This window comes from Saccopteryx bilineata, chromosome 10 (assembly GCF_036850765.1).
Source record: "Saccopteryx bilineata isolate mSacBil1 chromosome 10, mSacBil1_pri_phased_curated, whole genome shotgun sequence".
NCBI classification, from domain to species: domain Eukaryota; kingdom Metazoa; phylum Chordata; class Mammalia; order Chiroptera; family Emballonuridae; genus Saccopteryx; species Saccopteryx bilineata.
Genome location: NC_089499.1, coordinates 47,481,659 through 47,501,458, shown reverse-complemented (window position 1 = coordinate 47,501,458; position 19,800 = coordinate 47,481,659). Strand labels below are relative to the sequence as shown.

The 19,800-nt window shown below is 43.4% G+C and overlaps 1 protein-coding gene across 3 annotated transcripts in view; it reads left to right on the top strand.

Annotated features, from left to right (window-relative positions):
- Window positions 1-19,800, top strand: part of IFT122 (intraflagellar transport 122) — an 80,613-nt gene that overhangs the window by 19,977 nt on the left and 40,836 nt on the right. The window contains exons 5-13 of one of the 3 annotated variants that reach the window (XM_066244490.1): window positions 2,049-2,125; window positions 4,722-4,788; window positions 5,756-5,902; window positions 6,885-7,061; window positions 10,710-10,785; window positions 15,224-15,415; window positions 15,576-15,714; window positions 17,252-17,454; window positions 18,494-18,631. In XM_066244490.1, coding sequence (XP_066100587.1) covers window positions 2,049-2,125; window positions 4,722-4,788; window positions 5,756-5,902; window positions 6,885-7,061; window positions 10,710-10,785; window positions 15,224-15,415; window positions 15,576-15,714; window positions 17,252-17,454; window positions 18,494-18,631 — 1,216 coding nt within the window. Of the gene's footprint in view, window positions 1-2,048; window positions 2,126-4,721; window positions 4,789-5,755; window positions 5,915-6,884; window positions 7,062-10,709; window positions 10,786-15,223; window positions 15,416-15,575; window positions 15,715-17,251; window positions 17,455-18,493; window positions 18,632-19,800 lie in introns of all 3 variants that reach the window. The other 2 variants (XM_066244492.1, XM_066244491.1) reach the window with 2 other exon arrangements.

Sequence of the window (19,800 nt, the reverse complement as noted above, 5' to 3'; positions counted from 1 at the left end):
TGTAGCAAAAGCACCTTACAAAAGATATAAGGAAGAACTGTTTTTCTCTGCAGTTGAACTTGAAATTAGGTTATGGGGATATGTGGTGTAGAGGAAGGTTGGGTAATGAATAAGTGAATGAACATTTCTTGACACTACTAGCTTGGCCAGCACTGGGCTAAGTCTTGGCAGATAGCTAAGTTTAGTGAATCTGACACTGCAGATTCTACTCTGGCCCACCTTATCTTCTTCCAATGGCCTTATTTCTCAGGGAATGGCCTCACATCTACCCGGTGGCAGCAGCCAGAAAGTTGGCATTGGTGTGCTCCAGGCTTCTCTCACTGTAGAAACTCTGCTTATAGTCTTCCTTGTTCCCCTACCTGATTAACTTCTTGCTCTGCATGTGTCATACCTAAATGCTGTTTCTTCTGTGAAGCCTTTCCTGTCCGTCTCAACTTGGTCAGATTTCCTTAATGGCATGTCTCACAGTTGTAGTTTTACATTTATTCTGGTGATTGATATCTCCTATGAGCCTTTAAACTCCAGGAGGGAAGATACTGCATCTTTTTCTGCTCACCCTGTGTCCCTGATAAAATACTTGGCCTGTAGTGGGTACTCAACAAATTATTTTTTTTCTTTTTAATTGTGGTAAAATACACATAACAAAATTTACTCTCTTAACTATTTTTAAGTGTACAGTTCTTTAATGTTAAGTATGATATATTCATGTTGTTGTTCAACCAATCTCTAGAACTCTTTAAATTTTGCAATACTAAAACTCCATACTCATTTAACAATAACCCTCATTCCCCCTCCTCCAACCCTTGGCATTCACAATCCTACTTCCTGTCTCTAATAATTTGACTATTTTAGGTGCCTCATATAAGTGGAATCATACAGTTTTTGTCCTTTTGTGACTGGTTTATTTTACTTAGCATAATATCCTAAAGATTCATTCATGTTGTAGCATGTCAGAATTCTCTTCCTTTTTAAGGCTGAATAATCTAGTATATGTATAGAACATGTTTACTGTATCCATTTATCTCTTGTCAATGGATACTTGGATTGCTTCCACCTCTTGACATATTTTGATTAATGCTTCTATGAACGTGGGTGTACAAATAACCAAACAACTTTTGAGTGAATGAATGAAGTTGTGAGTAAAGTGTCACATGGAAATGAAGGAATAAAACTGAGGCTGAGATGTCATGTGTGGTACATGACTCACTCACCTTTCATTGTTGTCTAAGGAGTTGCTATATGTCCAGTTCTTAGTCTATAATATCTTCATTGCACCTCCATCTTGTATTTTTAGGTCTCCACAAAACAATGAGAGTGGCCCTGGCCGGTTGTCTCAGTGGTAGAGCGTCGGCCTGGCGTGCAGGAGTCCCAGGTTCGATTCCCGGCCAGGGCACACAGGAGAAGCGCCTATCTGCTTCTCCACCCCTCCCCCTCTCCTTCCTCTCTGTTTCTCTCTTCCCCTCCCACAGCCAAGGCTCCATTGGAGCAAAGTTGGCCCAGGTGCTGAGGATGGCTCTGTGGCCTCTGCCTCAGGCGCTAGAGTGGCTCTGATCACAACAGAGCAACGCCCCGGATGGCAGAGCATCACCCCCTGGTGGGCATGCCGGGTGGATCCCAGTCGGCTCATGCGGGAGTCTGTCTGACTGCCTCCCCGTTTCTGGCTTTGGAAAAATACAAAAAAAAACCCAACAACAATGAGAGTAACAGCCATTAATAGAGCACTTCCTATGCAGCTGGCACTAGACTTAAGTACCTTACATCATTATCTTATTAGCTCACAAACTAGAGGTGTTCAGCATGCTAGTCCTGGAGGAGGTTGCATTTAAGCTAGGCGAGGTGATGGGTGGGTAATGTTTAAGAGCTAAAAATGGGGTCAGGGGAAATCAAGGAGAAGAGAATTAATTCCTGTGCTTTTTTGTTGGTCACTTGCTCAAGAGCTTGTGGTGTATAGTCAGAGAGGCTATGGGCTCACCATTTAAATATTCAGTGGTAGCTATCGAATTATTTGTGGTTTGCTGCATAACAATCTATAATTATTTACCTCCCAGGCACAACGATTCTATCCAGTGTGTCTCCTACAATCCTGTTACCCACCAACTTGCATCTGGTTCTTCCAGTGACTTTGGTAGGTTCCCAATGACTTGTCCTGGAATAACTGCAGGCCTGAGCAAAAAAATGCTAAAATCCATCCAGAATGTGGTAATTTTATCCTGAGAGAGTTATTATTTCTCTTCCTTCAATGACTGGGAGAGTGGAGGATGGGGAAACGACAGATATTCTTTAAATTGTTTAGAAACCTAGAGAGGGAATGATGATACTGAGTTTGGTAATTAATCTGGGAAGCAGCAAGAAAGGACCCAGGGAAGGGAAATGGCTAGAAGGATGGGAGGGCACAGGCATAACTTGATATTGTTACCTCTGGGAAGCCTCCCTTGCCTCAGCCTGGCAGGGACAGTTCAGTTGTTCCCACCTCTGTGTCTTCCAACATCTGTGTATGTATGAAATTCTTTACCATTTTAACTGTGCTTCTATGTAGTATATCACCATTACTACTGGTGCGGTGCTGTAGCTGTCCTCCCTTAGGGGTTGTGTGCCTTGAGACATTCACTTTGGCCTCATGCACAACACTGGCATGGTGCTGGTACAGAGGAAGGGGCCGGTCTAATGTGCATCGAGGCAGGGAGGGAAAGTGAGCAGAGGCTTATAGGTTATCTCTATTCAAGGTCACTTCTGGCTTTCAGCTCATCAGTTCTATTTTCCTTGCTAAGAGATAGTGGGTACAACAGAGCAGCCATTATCGAGGAGTCAGAGACCGAATCCTGTCCTGCTTCACTTTCCTCATTTAGATGAACATGTTTCACCATTCTATTTCACTGATAGAGTTCTGAAGTTCAAAAGAGAGACTGTCTAAATAAAAAAAGGAAAGAACTGTCATTCATTAATAAAATATTACATTTTTCTATGTGAGGCACTGGTCTGTGTGCTTGCTTTTGGGATTACAAAGACAAAATAAAATCCCTGCCCTCAAAGAGCTTGTAGTTGGAGGGGGGGCAGATAAGAGGGAAGATAGAATTTGTAAAAATGTAATAGGCCTGACCAGGCAGTGGTGAAGTGGATAGAGCATTGGCCCGGGATGCTAAAGACCCAGGTTTGAAACCCCTAGGTCGCTGGCTTGAGCGCAGGCTCACCAACTTGAGTGTGGGGTTGCTGGCTTGAGCATGAGATCATAAACATGACCCTATGGTCTCTGACTTGAGCCCTAAGGTTGCTGGCTTGAGCAAGGGGTCGCTGTCTTGAGTAAGTGATCACTGGATCGACTGGAGGGCCCCCTGCCCCAGTCAAGGTACCTTTGAGAAGCAATCAGTGAACAACTAAGGTGCTGCAACTATAAGTTGATGCTTCTCATCTCCCTTCCTGTCTGTCTGTCTGTCTCTATCTCTTTCGCTAAAAAAAATAAATGTAATAGTAAAAATGGTACTTGTTGAATATTTGTGATGTGCTAGTTACTATGCTAAGGGTTAAAAATGAATTCTATTTGAGCTCTATAATAACCCCTGAGGTCAGGTTATTATTCTCATTCTCACTCCACTGATGAAAAAGAATTGGGGGAGGGGCAAGCAGTTCACTGGAGGTCACCCAGCTACTAACTGGTGGAACCAGGGCTTGGACTTGTGCCATGTCATACATGTTGAACCTCCTGTGATAAGTAAGCACTGCTAAGGGAGGCCCAAGAGGGTTGGGTTTCTTCCAACTAGAGGCTCAGTGGAGCAAGATAATATGTGCACAGGTGGAAATATTTGGAGGAAGTATTCTAGACCAGAGGGAAGGGGAAAAAATAATTTACACATAGACATTGCACCTTACTATGTAAATATATTTTTGCACTATATTTACTTTCTTGGTTACGCTTTATGGCTCAGGCAAGGGGTAGAATTTGTTTATATTGCCTGGACATACACCTGTTATGGGGCCCTGAGACAGAGAATCTGGGGGCAAGAGGGACCAAACCGAAGGTAACCAGTGTGTTATGGACAAGGCACAGCTTGTATAGGGCCATGTGCTGTGAGTGAGGCCTAGGAAAGGAAATCAGATTCCCAGAAAGCATCATTTATTACTTTGAATGCTAACTTGTATTCTGGTTGCAATGTAATAGTTATTTACACTGAAGTTGCCATTTCTTTGAGTAAAACCCCTGAAAAGTTGGCTAGAACTTTACCAACCTATCATCCTCTTTTTTTAAATTTCAAAATAACTATAGATTCACAGTAAGTTGCAAAGATAATAGAGAAGTCTTGTATACCCTTCTTCCAGTTTCCCCATGGATACGTCGTATGTAACTATTGTATAATATCAAAACCAGGAAGCTGGAGCCGGGGTAGTCTGTGAAATAGTTCTGTCATTCGTCATCTGTGTAGATTACCATCACCACAAAGATGCTCCTTATCATCATTTAACCCCCACACCTTCTATTATCCCTATTCTCTGGTACCTGGTAACTCTTAGTTTGTTCTCCGTTTCTATATAATTTTGTCATTTCAAGACTTTATATAGATAATGGAATCATACAGTATGTTAGTCACCTTTTGAGATTGGCTTTTTTCACTCAGCCATAAAGGCCTGAAGATCCTCTAAGGTGTGTATGTATCAATCATCTGTTCCTTTTTTATTGCTGAGCAATATTCCAACCAATCTATCTTTTTTTATATTATTTTGCATTGAAGCCTTGTGGTCTCCTGAACAGAAGTCTATCTCCAAGCACAAATCCAGCAGCAAGATCACCTGCTGTAGGTGAGTTAGAGACAGCCCTGAAGGTAGGGTCTATGTTCCCTCCTCTTCTAAACAGACTCTCAAAATCCACAAAGTAGAGAAAATTTGTGTTAACTAGTTGGTTTGGGCCCCTATTTCTCTTTTCTTCTTTTCTGGTCTCCTTGGTGGGAAGGACTTGTACCTGCCTTTGATAATGAAGCAAAAGAAAACTGTACATTGTTTTTATGCAGTTATCTAGTTATAAACCTCCTCTGCCTGCGTGGTCCTCAGTGATGGATCTCTGGAGATGCAGGTTATGCTTCCCAGGCAGCAAGTGCACTGAAGAAAGCACAGGCTTTGATACTAGACCTGGATTCAAATCCAAATGGATCACTGACAGACTCGGTGACCTTAGCAAAGTTACAAAATCTCTGTGAGCTGGAGCTTCAGGATCCTTGTTGATAATACTGGATAAAAATACTGATTTAATAGGGCTGTTGTGAAATGCACTCAAACTAAGGAGTCTAAAAGCATACAGCACCGCACCTGACATACAGAAGACACTAAATTGTAGCTATTCTTGCTGTTCAGCTTCTGAGTGTAGCTTTTCTTTTATTCAACATCTGTTAAGCACCTGTGCTAGAGGCTGGGAATACACCAAAGACACAGATTTTGCTCTTAATGTGCTCTTGAAGCAGGAGGGTGATGAAATGGTGGGTGGGGTGTGGAGACTGACCCGGTTATGCAGGCACAAATTAAAGGCTGATGTGGAGATCTGTACAGAGAACTGTGAGAGCTCAGAAAAAGGTGCTACTGCCTTCACATCTATCTGTTTATCCCAGAAATAAATGGGATTTTAAGTCTGGTCCTCTAATTTTTACATTATAACCAGTATGAGCCTAGCCATTGCTGCCTCATCAGATTCTGTGTCAATCAAGGCATTATCCTCACTGGTTTTACTTTCTGTGTGTTCCTTTCCCTCTCTCACACAACCCTTTGCTGTGAACAGCTGGACAAATGATGGTCAGTACCTGGCTCTGGGGATGTTCAATGGAATCATCAGCATACGGAACAAAAATGGTGATGAAAAAGTGAAGATCGAGCGGCCAGGAGGCTCCCTTTCTCCTATATGGTCCATCTGCTGGAACCCTTCAAGGTGCTCTTACAGGTGTCCATTTAGGGCAAACACTTTTATGAAGAAGGCCTTGCTCAGCAGGCTATTCCTTCTTTCCCCACAAGGTCTTCTCACCCCACTTGACTGACCTGGTTTGGAACCTGTTCATTTGAGTGGAGTTTTTTAAGAGCCCATCTTGTGTTTTGAAATGAATCCCAGAGACTTAACTAAGCAGATGAGCTATCTAGGCTGTCTCAAAGCTTGTGTGTATACATGTGCATACATGCAACAGAAGGGCCATTTTCTTATGAATTAATAGCTTACCTCTTTGCTTTATTTTGGTCTTTTCCCTTTTTTCAGTTCTTTCCTCCAAGTTGGGCAGAACATGTGCCCACCCAATAATAAATAGCTATTTCATGTGTCTTTTTTTGCTGCCCTTGCCAAAATAAGTCTAAATTAAGTCTACAAGTGTCCTCAAATCCTATAGTCCCCAAAACAAGTGGCATTTACCTTCACAAACCTTATACATTCCTTTCTATGCTGACTTTGAGGTAGATTAATAGCTTCATATGCTCTTTGTATAATCCTATAATATTAAACGACCAATATCTTCCACAGAGTCCTCTGAAGGTAAATTAAAGACTTAATTGTTTACCAGCCCAATGTCACTTTACAGGTGGTGCCCACTTGATTTAGAAGGTTGTTTAGTTCTACTGCCTTTTCTACACCAGCTTATTCTTCTTTCTGTATAATTTTGTCCAGCCCAGAGATGTATATACCATACATATCTAATGCCTTCAAAGGCCATTAGCCTACCCCTGAGTTCCTGCTGTAAGATTTTGTGGCCACAGATGACTTTGTGGCTTCAGGGTACCATCTCTAATTCATGAGAAGCAGGATGCCTGGTGTACCTGGCTGCTGTCCTCTTCCGGCAGGGTTCAAGGGCTCCTTGACAAGTTTTGAAAGTATGGCTTTAGTGTAGTTCTAGACATTGTGATTGTGAACAACTGCTTACTATCTACAGCCGATGGGAGAGTTTCTGGATCAACAGAGAGAACGAGGATGCCGAGGAAATCATTGCCAACAGCTATTTTCAGGATATCCCTTCCACTCTGAAGTCAGCAGTGTACAGTAGTCAGGGTAGTGAGGCAGAGGAGGAAGAGCAAGAGGAAGAAGATGACAGTCTCAGGGACGACAACTTGTGAGTGTTTTCCGAGGAGTGGGAACCCTCTTTGGAAGGGTCCAGGTCCTGGTATAGACCTAGTTGGGCAGATGCCACTCTAAGCTCCTCAATAAGAGGGTTCAAGGTCATTGTTGCAGAAACACCCCTAACAAGGGGGAAACATATCCTTTAAAACTTGTAAGTGAATTATAAAATCCTTTGAGAAACTTAAGGGAATACTGAGAAGTCTAAAGGAGAAAGTTCAACTCTTCTGTAAAACCCCATCCTCTGAGGAAATTATTGGTAGCATTTTATTGTATTTCCCCTCAGTTTTTTAGTGTGTTCATATAATTACCTAAATCATATCCTACTTTTATCCCCACTTAACACCATAGAAAGAGAATTTTACTCTTTCTAGTAAAATTAGAAGTTCTTTCAAAAACATGATTTTGAATGCCTGCATTGGCCTAGGGATTGGGAACCTATGGCTCACGAGCCAGATGTGGCTCTTTGGATGGCTGCATCTGGCTCACAGACAAATCTTTAATAATAACATTAAAAATATAAAACATTCTCATGTGTTACAATCCATTCGTTTCCTACAGCTCATGTTCATGGTTGTGGGTGGCTGGAGCAAATCACAACTTTTTTTATTGGATAATGCTTAATGTACACGGTTCGTTGTATGGCTCTCACAGAATTACATTTTAAAATATGTGGTGTTCATGGCTCTCTCAACCAAAAGGTTCCCTACCCCTGCCCTGGCCAGTTAGCTCAGTAGAGCGTCATCCCGGTGTGTGGATGTTCTGGGTTCGATTCCCGGTCAAGGCACACAGGAGAAGCACCTATCTGCTTTTCCACCCCTCCCCTTCTCTCTCTTTCTCTCTCTCTCTCTTTTTTTCCCTACCCTGCATCCATGGCTCTATTGGAGCAAGTTGCCCCAGGCACTGAGGATGGCTCCATGGCCTCCACCTCAGGTGCTAAGAAAAGGCTTCAGTTGCAATGGAGCAAGGGCCCCAGCTGGGCAGAGCATCGCCCCCTAGGGAAATTGGTGGGTAGATCCCGGTCAGGGTGCATGCAGGAGTCTGTCTCTGCCTCCTCTCCTCTCACTAAAATAAAAAAAATAATAATAATAAAGAATGCCTGCAGTCTGCCTTGGTACTATAATATACTGAACACTTCCTCTATTACTGGACACCTGTCTTAGCCTGGTCCCACATTGCACCTTACCTTGCATTTTCTAGGACACATATTAGAGAAGAAACCTTCAACTTACCCATAATCCTCATCTCCCAAATTCTGGAGTTCCAGGCCTTCTTTCTTTTTTCTTTTTCTTTTTCTTTTTCTTTCTTTATTTTTTTTTTTTTTTTTTTTTTTTGTGACAGAGACAGAGAGAACGACAGACAGGCAGGAAAGGAGAGAGTTGAGAAGCATCAGTTCTTCATTGTGGCTCTTTAATCTTCTGAGTTCATTGATTTCTTTCTCATATATGCTTTGACTGGGAGGCTACAGCAGACTGAGTGACCCTTTGCTTGAGCCAGTGACCTTGGGTTCAAGCTGGTGAGCTGTGCTCAAACCAGATGACCCCGTGCTTAAGGCGGCAACCTTGGGGTTTCAAACCTGGGTCCTCTGTGTCCCAGTCTGACGCTCTAGCCATTGCACCACCGCCTGGTCAGATGGGTCTTCTTTCTTCCTGGATTGGAATTCTGACTGATTGAGTAAAATGATCTAGCTTGGAACTTTCCAAACTGTGTTCTGTGGTACCTGGGATTCTTTGGAAGAAGGTGGGAGGTGGGGGATAAGGAAAGGAGGAAGGGGTGGGCTTCAGGTCCCCATCTGTGCTTCAAAAAGAGTAGCCCCTTGGCTCTGGCCGGTTGGCTCAGTGGTAGAGCGTCAGCCTGGCATGCAGGAGTCCCGGGTTTGATTCCCAGCCAGGGCACACAGGAGAAGTGCCCATCTGCTTCTCCATCCCTTCCCCTCTCCTTCCTCTTTGTCTCTCTCTTCCCCTCCCGCAGCCGAGGCTCCATTGGAGCAAAGTTGGTCCGGGCGCTAAGGATGGCTCTATGGCCTCTGCCTCAGGCGCTAGAATGGCTCTGGTCGCAACAGAGCAATGCCCCAGATGGGCAGAGCATCACCCCCTGGAGGGCGTGCTGGGACCCGGTCGGCGCATGCGGGAGTCTGTCTGACTGCCTCCCGTTTCCAACCTCAGAAAAATACAAAAAGAAAAAAAAAAGAGTAGCTCCTTTTATTGCTGACCTGAGTTTTGTTTTGGTAGAGACCCATGCCGTGTAAAAATAGGAAAAAGGTTGAAAACCACCTATCCAGTTCATGGGGCTGAACGCAGCTCAGAGTCATATATAGCATGCCCAAGAGAGCTCCCTGCAGCCGAGGCTCCTAGACTGAGTTTGGACTTCAGAGCCAGTCACACAAAGTTTACCTGCAGGTCCCTTCCTGTTAACACCGCTCTTGGTCTTTGTCTTTTTACTTCCTTATTTGTGAATTAGTGCTTGTAGTATTTTTACATTGCCACTCCTGGCTGAGCTTTACATATAAGACTGTACCATTCCTGGCCTTCATATTTAATGGTGCTGCCAGGTGACCACAAAGCCTTGAGCTCAGAAAAGCTGGAATCAATAAACAAAGAGAAGACATTAGGTGGGTTAAGACCAGGCCTCAAGGGTAGGGAACATCTCTCTCTCAAACTAGATTCCCAAGTAGCCTGATCCCCCTTGCATGCTGGTGCTACAGCCCTGGTCCCAAGGCACTGATCCTGATAGGGACTCGGTTTCAAAGACAGTTGTTGATCTTCAAAGAGCCTGTTATTCTTTTATTAGATCCAGTCAGAAACCATTTTACTCCAACTGTGAGAGAACCTAATTTAGGTATTAATTTTTCTTCTTCAAGAAGAGAAAGCAAGGCCCTGGCTGGTTGGCTCAGCAGTAGAGTGTCAGCCTGGTGTGTGGAAGTCCCAGGTTTGATTCCTGGCCAGGGCACACTGGCCTATCTGCTTCTCTACTCTTCCCCTTCTCCTTTCTCTCTGTTTCTCTCTTCCCCTCCCACAGCCAAGGCTCCATTGGAGCAAAGTTGGCCCAGGTGCTGAGGACCAGCTACATGGCCTGCCTCAAGCTCTAGAATGGCTCCAGTTGCAATGGAGCAATGCCTCAGATGGGCAGAGCATCTTCCCCTGGTGGGCATGCCAGGTGGATCCCAGTTGGGCGTACATGGGAGTCTGTCTCTGTCTCCCCTGCTTCTCAATTTAGAAAAATTCAACAACAACAAAAAGTCTGACAGTCCATGCCTTCCCACTGCAAAAGATGTTTGTTCACCATATCCCTATATTTTAGTATATAAGAACAAAGCACTCTTGAATCTGCAGTGTTGCTCCACAGGAAGTTTTGAAATGAGGGGTTTAGCTTCTCCACTGTGGCAGTGTCCTATTGCCACAAGCTCATGGAAGGATGTTCAGTGAAATAACAGATCCCAGGAGGGCTGAACTGAGCCTTGCTTCCTTCTATTGGACTGGTTGATGGGCTGGCCCACATTACAACTTTTGGCCTCAGTACTTCTGTACATTTGGCAATCTGACAGGCTGGCTAGGGCTTTCTTTTTCCTGTTGTTTGTTAAACCCTTAGGGCTAACTCATCAGTAGGCCATATCCCTATATAACCTCTTTTGTCTTCTGATTAGAGAGGAACATAATGACATCCTGGCTGTAGCTGATTGGGGGCAGAAACTTTCCTTCTACCAACTGAGTGGAAAACAGGTATGTAGCTCTGTACAAACCCAGTGGGAAATATAGTTACAATCATGCCTGTTACAGTTTTCATTTTCTGAGGTTGTATTAGTAATTATGTTATTATTGTTTGCTTCTATTTATTGAACATTTGCTGTGATACCAAACACTGTGCTCTGTGCATACTTTATATAATTTAATTCTAATAAAACCCTGTAAAGTAGGCCCTTTTCTTTTTTTAAGCAAGAAAGAGAGCGAGAGAGGGACAGACAGGAAAGGAGAGAGATGAGAAGCATCAACTCATAGTTGCAGCACCTTAGTTATGCATTGATGCTTTCTCATATGTGCCTTGACCTGGGAGGGGTGGGGGGGCTCCAGCTGAGCCCAGTGACCTTGGGCTCAAGCCAGTGACCTTGGGCTTCAAACCAGTGACCTTTAGGCTCAAACCAGTGACCATGGGGTCATGTCTATGATCCTATGCTCAAGCCAGTGACCCCATACTCAAGTTAATAAGCCTGTACTCAAGCCGGCGACCTTGGAGTTTCAAACCTGGGTCCTTAGCATCCCAGGCTGACACTCTATCCGCTGCACCACCACCTGTTTGGGCAAGTAGGTTCTTGGATTATCAATATTTTAGAAATGAGTAGATAAGACTCACAGTGTAAAATAAATATTATGGGCCCTGGTCGGTTGGCTCAGCGGTAGAGCGTTGGCCTGGCGTGCGGGGGGACCCGGGTTCGATTCCCAGCCAGGGCACATAGGAGAAGCGCCCATTTGCTTCTCCACCTCCACCCCCTCCTTCCTCTCTGTCTCTCTCTTTCCCTCCTGCAGCCAAGGCTCCATTGGAGCAAAGATGGCCCGGGCGCTGGGGATGGCTCCTTTGCCTCTGCCCCAGGCGCTAGAGTGGCTCTGGTCGCAGCAGAGCGACCCCCCGGAGGGGCAGAGCATCGCCCCTGGTGGGCGTGCCGGGTGGATCCCGGTCGGGCGCATGCAGGAGTCTGTCTGACTGTCTCTCCCCGTTTCCAGCTTCAGAAAAAGAAAAAGAAAAAATAGATAGATAGATAGATAGATAGATAGATAGATAGATAGATAGATAGATAGATATTATGTTTGAGATTCCACACTGCTAGTAAATGGTGGCACCTGGTATTGAAACCCAGACTGGTCTGACAGTAAAGCCTTGGCCTTAGTCATGATCCTGCCTTCTGATGTTTGCTTTATTCATCCTACCCACTTTTATTAGCACCCACTTAGGTCAGTCCTTCACCAGTGTTAGGAGCCACTAACATCAAGCTATGTAAGTTCATGCCTCTGCTCTGCCAGAGTTCACAGGCTGGTGGGGAATGACTCAATAGCCCACAGTTCCAGTGCAGTGTGATACATGGCACGATGGAGAGCTGTCCAGACAGATAGCTATAGGGACACAAAAGAGGGTGACATCACTGCTTGGAAGAGATAGGGGATTTTGTCGAGGTGACTTTGAGTAGGATAAGCAGGAGTTTGCTAGTCAGAGGATGTTGGAAATTGTGTTTCAGGCAAATGAAATAGCATCTTCAAAGGCAGGGAGGATTGAAAATAAATGACAACTCAGGGAACAGTGAGTTGTTCAGGTGACTGTATCCCAGGATTTGTGGAGAGAAGATGGTGCTAGAAAGGAAGATGGAGACAGGATTGTAGTGTGAAGAAGGAGTTTGAACATCCTACATGGTAAGTATCCTAGAGCCATAGATTTAGGTAGGGAGCTACTTGGTCAGATTCCTGTTTCAGAAGAATTCCTTGTTTCTGTGGAGAGTGGATTAAAATAGACCTGCTGATGGGAAACCTGTTAGTAGACTGGAGACACTGAGGATTAGAGCAAAGGTAGTGGGGATGGTGTACTACAACATCCAAGCAAATGAGAAGTGCAGCCAGTTCAATGGAACCTTTTGCTTAATAGCATTCTTATTCCTCAAAACATCAGCTGGAAGTGGGGGTTTCAGGTATGTGTAGCCCAGTTTGGAGCCATTTTTTCTGCCTTATCTTACCATTGGACATTTCTTTGTAGTCAAGTAAAGATAAAAGTTGTGGATAATGAAAATTTTTCTCTGTTTTCTATTACTTTTCTCAGAACCCTCATTTTAATTATCTGGCATCTAGTTTCCCTGGCCCTGTCTATTTATCCACTTAATGTATGTTTATCATCACTTAACAAATATTTATTGGCATGTCTACTGTGTACCAGTACTGAGTTTGGATATTAGAAGTGCCCTGGAACAAATAACCACATTACACTAAGAGGGAATGGGGTCTTGTTGCTATAGTGACAGTAAAAAAGAGCTCAGCATGGTAGTCAGGGCCATGGGAAATATCTCGCATGAATGCAGCCCCACAGTTCTTGTTGTGGCCCAGAGTTTTTGACTGATAAGCAATGTCAGTCTGCTGAGAAGGTGAAGGTAACTTCAAATTATTTGGGACAGTAAAATTGTTTTCTTAGTGTGTGATTGCCTTTTAACTCTGGGAAGATTTAGAATTAAATATGGAATGATGAAGTAAATCAAACCTATGCTTTTGGGTTAGGCTTAGGCATAATTTGTATATTTTTGGCATTTTAAATGTTTATAATATTTAAAGGGATCTGGCTTGATAATAATAATAGCTAACATTTATTGAGTTTTAGGCATTATATATAAACTCTTTACAAAGCTAATTCTTTTATTCCTTATAACAACTTTATGAGGTAGACACTATTATCACCACTTTATATGTAAGAAAATTGAGGCATGAAGTTCAGTAACTGCCCAAAGCCACAGTTTGGTTAGTGGCCAAGCCTGGATTGGAACCCAGGAAGACAGATGGTGGGTTCCATATTAGAATATTTATCAGATTTGTCTTATAATGCCCATTTAAAGCTATAACTACAGAGTAATGAGAGAAGTGCTATGGGAAAGGAGAGCACAGAGGCCATGGGAACACAGGGGAGGTGAGTCTAAATCAGGCAGGGATATTGGGGCATGTTTCCTGGAGGAAATGACAACTGGCAGAGAAGTAGAGTGAAAGGACATTCCTGGCTGGGGCTATGGTGGCATGGAGAATAGCAGCTGTGAGCACACGGAGGCCTAAAAGAACTTGATTTACTTGGGAAACTATAAGAAGTTCATTTTGGCTGTGGGAAGGATATTGGGATGTGAGTTCAGGAGCTTGACCTTTATCTTAAAAGCTGAGTGTCTATTATCAAAGGTGAAAAGGCAACTCACAAAATGGGAGAAAATTTTTACAAATCACATATCTGATAAGGGACTTGTATCTAGAATATATAAAGAACCCCTACAACTCAATAATAAAAAGACAACCCAGTTAAAAAATAGAAAAAGGATATTGAATAGACCAAATAGACATTTCTCTAAATAAGGTATACATGTGGCCAATATGCATATGAAAAGATGCTCAACATCTTTAGCTACCAGGGAAATGCAATTTAAAATCATAATGAGGTACCACCTCACACCTACTAGGATGGAGAAGTTTGGACGCTTAATCACTACTGGTAAGAATATAAAATGCTATATCACTTTGAAAAAGTGGTAGTTCCCTATGACTCAGAAATTCCACTTCTTGGTATATATATCCAAGATAGATTAAAACATATGTCCAAACAAAAACTTATACACAAATGTTCCTAGCAGCATTATTTATAATAACCAAAAAATAGAAGTGGCCTTTAACTGTTGATTGTATAAATACAATGTGGTATGTCCATGTAATGAAATATTATTCAGCAATGAAAAGGAATGAGGTACTGATATATGCTACAACATTAGTAATAAAAGGCCACATATTATATGATTTCATTTGTTTGAAATGTCTGACATAGGCAAATATATAGACACACAAAGTATATTAGTGCTTGCCAGGGAATGGAAAGGAGAAGGGGAATTGGGCTTGACTGCTAACAGGTACAGGATTTCTCTTTGGGGTAATGGGAATGTCCTGTGATGATGGTTGCACAACGTATTAAAAGCCAGTGAATTGTATACTTTAAATGGGAAAATTGTATGGTATGTGAATTATACCTCAATAAAGTTGTTAGAGAAGTAGGATGACTGTAGTTTCAGAATGAAAGAACAAAGAAGTTGAGGGGAACCATTGAACCCTAGCAGGTGCTCTGTGTGGAGGAGGGCCTAAGGAAGGAAGACTACCTTCAGTTTCAGATTAGCTGAAGAGCTAAGACACACACTCCTAAAGCAGTTAGGTGGGAACTGGGGGCTGGGGGATGCTACTGGCTCTAATAGTCAAGGATTTGGCTGTGTGGAGAGGAGGAGTAGAGTGCTCCAGAGGAGGATGGCCTGTGTTCACAATGGAATCGTAGGAAGTAAGGCTGGCCAGCTCTTCTCTGTCTTCTCAACTCCCCTCACAAAAAACCCTTGATTGTATTGCAATTATTATGGATTCAGAAGTGGTTTTTCCTTTGCTGTGTGTTTTCTTTCCTTAGATTGGGAAGGATCGGTCACTGAACTTTAACGCCTGCTGCATCAGCTACTTTACTAAAGGAGAGTACATTTTGCTGGGGGGATCAGACAAGCAAGTATCCCTTTTCACCAAGGATGGAGTGCGGCTTGGGACTGTTGGGGAGCAGAACTCCTGGGTATGGACCTGTAGAGCGAAACCTGATTCCAACTATGTGGTAAGAAGAGGAAGTTCATTTTGTTGTGCTATTGCCCTATTAGGCACTGAACATCAGGCATGTTTAGTCAGTCAGATCATTTATGTTTGTTCCTGACAAATGGAAGGATAGACTCTTTCTCCATAGAGAGCTGGGAATTGACAACTCTCTTTCCCTGCAGGCAGTAGGTTGCCAGGATGGCACCATTTCGTTCTACCAGCTTATTTTTAGCACGGTCCATGGACTCTACAAGAACCGGTATGCGTACAGGGATAGCATGACTGATGTCATTGTGCAGCACCTGATCACTGAGCAGAAAGGTAAAAGATAGGGATATCCCCACTGCCCTCCAGACACTGGGAAGAGGGGTTGGTTGGGAGGGCTGCTGACAGAGCAAGTGAAATGGTAGGCAATATTTCTCCCTGGTCTTTTAGAAACACATTGGACCACTTGTTCTTGCTTTTCTTGTGAGGAGGGCATGGCGAGGGGAGGATGTAGATGTCTTAGACCAGTGGTCCCCAACCTTTTTTGGGCCACGGATTGGTTTAATGTCAGAAAATATTTTCACGGACTGGCCTTTAGGGTGGGACGGATAAATGCACAAAATAAAATTATGCGACCGACGTAAAAACTGTGGTATTTTTAAATATAATTAAACTTACGAGACAAGCATCAAGAATGAGTCTTCGACGGATGTAACAGAGGGAATCTGGTCATTTTTAAAAAATAAAACATCGTTCAGACTTAAATATAAATAAAACGGAAATAATGTAAGTTATTTATTCTTTCTCTGTGGACCGGTACCAAATGGCCCACGGACCAGTACCGGTCGTGGCCCGGGGGTTGGGGACCACTGTCTTAGAGAACCTAAGGACAGCAGGAAACCCTCTCAAGAAAAAATGCACAGACTCACAAACTTTTGCAGATAATTCCAAGGGGAACACGGACTCCCTAACTAAGGGAGGATAATGTATAACAAGTCAGAGTCAGGGTAGCTGAGCTGCATGGATCATTGTGGACCTACATGCTCTCTGGTCAGAGCATTTCTGGAGTACTTCTCCCTGAGCTCCTTCTCCACTTGCTTCCTGGCAGGTCCTTCCCCCAGAGATGAGAAGAGCAGTGGATCACCACGGGCTCAGTCAGATTAGGGTTTCAGGACTAGTGCAGTCAGTCTAAACCCAGTCTTTTGTCCACCCAAGTAGCTGGGATGGTTAAATAGGCTAAGAATCCACTTGTTTAAAGTGTATTCCTATCCAGATGTACTGGCCATAGCACACTGCCAGCTGCCTGTGCACAGGGATTCTGGTTGGTAGTTGTATCGCCGTTTCAGATGACATCCTTTGTTCCCCATCGGGGAGCACCTATGTTTGAAGAGTTCAACTGTGATGGTGAGGGTGTAGCCACTTGGGCAGCTCCACAGTATCTGTTGTGGAGATAGTTTATCCCCCTGGTCTGTAGTAAGTGTGAGAACCTATTGTGTTCCAGAAACTATACATGGTTCTCTGTTGTCAAGAGTGGTGTTTGGGAGTGCCTAGAGGTGTGAGCGGTCACTCAGGCAGGCTCCCAATCATCAGGGGCCATTTAATGCCATGCAGCGGAGTTTAGATTTATGTTCAGCAAGTGATGGACCACTAAGAATTTCAGTTATAAGCTCTGGCCCACAAAGATTATATATGACTTTGGATCCTGGTGTTTAGCAGAGCTGATTGTATATATTAGACACTGTAAAGATTTTTTTGATGCGAGTGTCTCCTTTAATTGCCAGTAGCATTAAATAAATGATAGCTTTTAATTTTTCTGCCTTCTACTTACTTACCAACCTCTTGCCAGAACAGGGTTTTTTTTTTTCTTTGACAGTTCGGATTAAATGCAAAGAGCTTGTCAAGAAAATTGCCATCTGCAAAAATCGATTAGCTATCCAACTGCCAGAAAAAATCCTCATCTATGAGTTGTATTCAGATGACTCATCAGACATGCATTACCGGGTAAAGGAGAAGATGGTCAAGAAGTTTGAATGCAACCTCCTGGTGGTGTGTGCTGATCACATCATCCTCTGCCAGGTAAGCAGCAGAAGGTTGACTGGATCCGCTTCATGCTTCCTCCAGGGATAGGGTACTCAACTCAGGGTTATTGTTCATTAATAATTGGTTATTGTTTTTATTTTATTGACATCTATATGAGTTCACAGTATGCTGGAAAGTCATGGGCCATAAACTGGAGAATACTTTGTTTTTGTATTGTAAAGTACTTTGTGATACTGGGATTATGTATTTTTAATGATTTACAGCTTAAATTGATATCTCAAAAAATGAAGATTGATATTTTTTGGTGAACATATACAGATAAAAATTTATGATATTCTTCAATTAAAAAACAAAAAAGTTATTTTAATTAAAATAATAAAGGAAATTTTTACTTTCTGATAGATTTTTTTCACAGAAAAAGTATTCTCAACTTAGAGCTTCCTAGAAAATGTCTACGTCAATGCCAAGAGGAGTTTGGAAAGACTTTGAGAGAAGGCCTAACCCAGCATCCTTCTTGGAAGTAGAGGTGGATTCGGTTTCATGAAACTAGGCCTTTTGGAAGTGATAAAATGAAAGTAATCCTTTAGAAATCACTGGATGTAAAATACTGTTAAAATCTCTCTATAAGCCTAGAACTTCAAGCAGTTTAGGGATGCCACAGGTTATAGGATAGAAGAGGCAAACAGGTATGCTTTTGGCTGCCTAGAGGTCTGCACAGAAGATCTGAGCCTGAGCTAGGTTCCACAGGAAGACCTTCATGAAGGGTAAATGATACCAATCATTGGAACTAGGTTAGATAGATCAGTGTTTTTCAACTGTGGGTCCACAGACCAGGGCCAGCCTGCCAGAAATTTTGCACTGGTCCATGAAAGAGTTAACCAGCCTGATGTTGTACAAAGATTATAGTCTATTTCTGGCAGACCAGCACCAGTCCATGGAAAGGCTGTTGAAAACCACTGAGATAGATCCTGAATATGAAGTGTTTTTCATCCCTCAGAGGCAGGAAGACCTCCTTGGGAGGGCTGGGGAACACTTATTCTGTTGAATATACATGCAGAGGTGGGTTACTTTCTAGGAGAAACGGTTGCAGTGCCTGTCCTTCAGTGGAGTGAAGGAGCGGGAGTGGCAGATGGAGTCTCTTATTCGCTACATCAAGGTGATTGGTGGCCCTCCAGGAAGGGAAGGCCTGTTAGTGGGCCTGAAGAATGGACAGGTGAGTGCTCTTTTGAGTCTCCCATCAGGCTGATTATCTGCCTGCAGATGTAGGCAGCAAGTCAGGTTATGACTCTGAGAATAGGTTTCCACAGCAGGAAAAGGCTTCTTTCCCTCATGGGCATATTAGAGCTTCCTTTCATGAGGCTAGCCTCCAGCCAGTGATAAGGTGGCCCTCAGACTCATAGCATGTCCCATTCTGGCGGAGTTGGCACTGCAGCCTCTGGGATGAACGTTGATGGGAGATTTGTTAGAGGTGCAGTTTTTGTGGCTTGCTAGAGAGGGAAGCAGAGATCATTCCTTAGGTCAGATTCCTTCTAGAGCAGTGAATAGATTAAGGCAGTGTGTTCTAGCTTGTGTCCTAGAGGGTGCTGGTCTGCAGGCTATTACTAGATGTTATAAGAAAAATGGGCCCTGCCTGATGCAGTGGATAGAGCATCAGACTGGGATGCAGAGGACCCAGGTTTGAAACCCTGAAGTTACCGGCTTGAATGCGGGTTCATCTAGCTTGAGCACAGGGTCGCTGGCCTGAGTGTAGAATCATAGACATGACCCCATGGTCGCTGACTTGAGCCCAAAGGTCACTGGCTTGAGCTAAAGGTCACTGACTTGAGCAAGAGTTCACTCACTCTGTGTAGCCCCCAGTCAAGGCACATATGAGAAATCAATCACTGAACAACTAAGGTGCCACAATGAAGAATTGATGTTTCTCATCTCTCTCCTTTCCTGTCTGCCTGTTCATATCTGTCCCTCTCTCTGTCTCTTTCTCTGTAAAAAAAAAAAAAAAAAAAAAAAAGTGGGTCTACTGCTTAAATAGATATGGAAAATCTAGGTTACACAAAGTTTAACAGTTTTCTGTGTATGTTCTTTGCTTAAAATAAGAAAAGTTCTAAGTGGGCTACATGAAAATTTGAAAGTGAAAATGTAACTGCATGAGCCTGAGAGCCAAGCTGTCTAGCAGATGGCTTGTGGTGGAGGTTTATCAGGCCTTTCCTGGGGACGGAAGTCATGGAGTATAAGTTAACAGGGACCATAGAATAGCAATACCAAAGGGGAGGAAACTGCTTCTTTGTCACAGTCAGCTGTCACTTCCAGTGTGAGGCCTGAGAGCATGGACTTCTGGGGGCAGGTTAACCTGGGGTCGTGTTTGTGCTTAACTACTCACTTGCT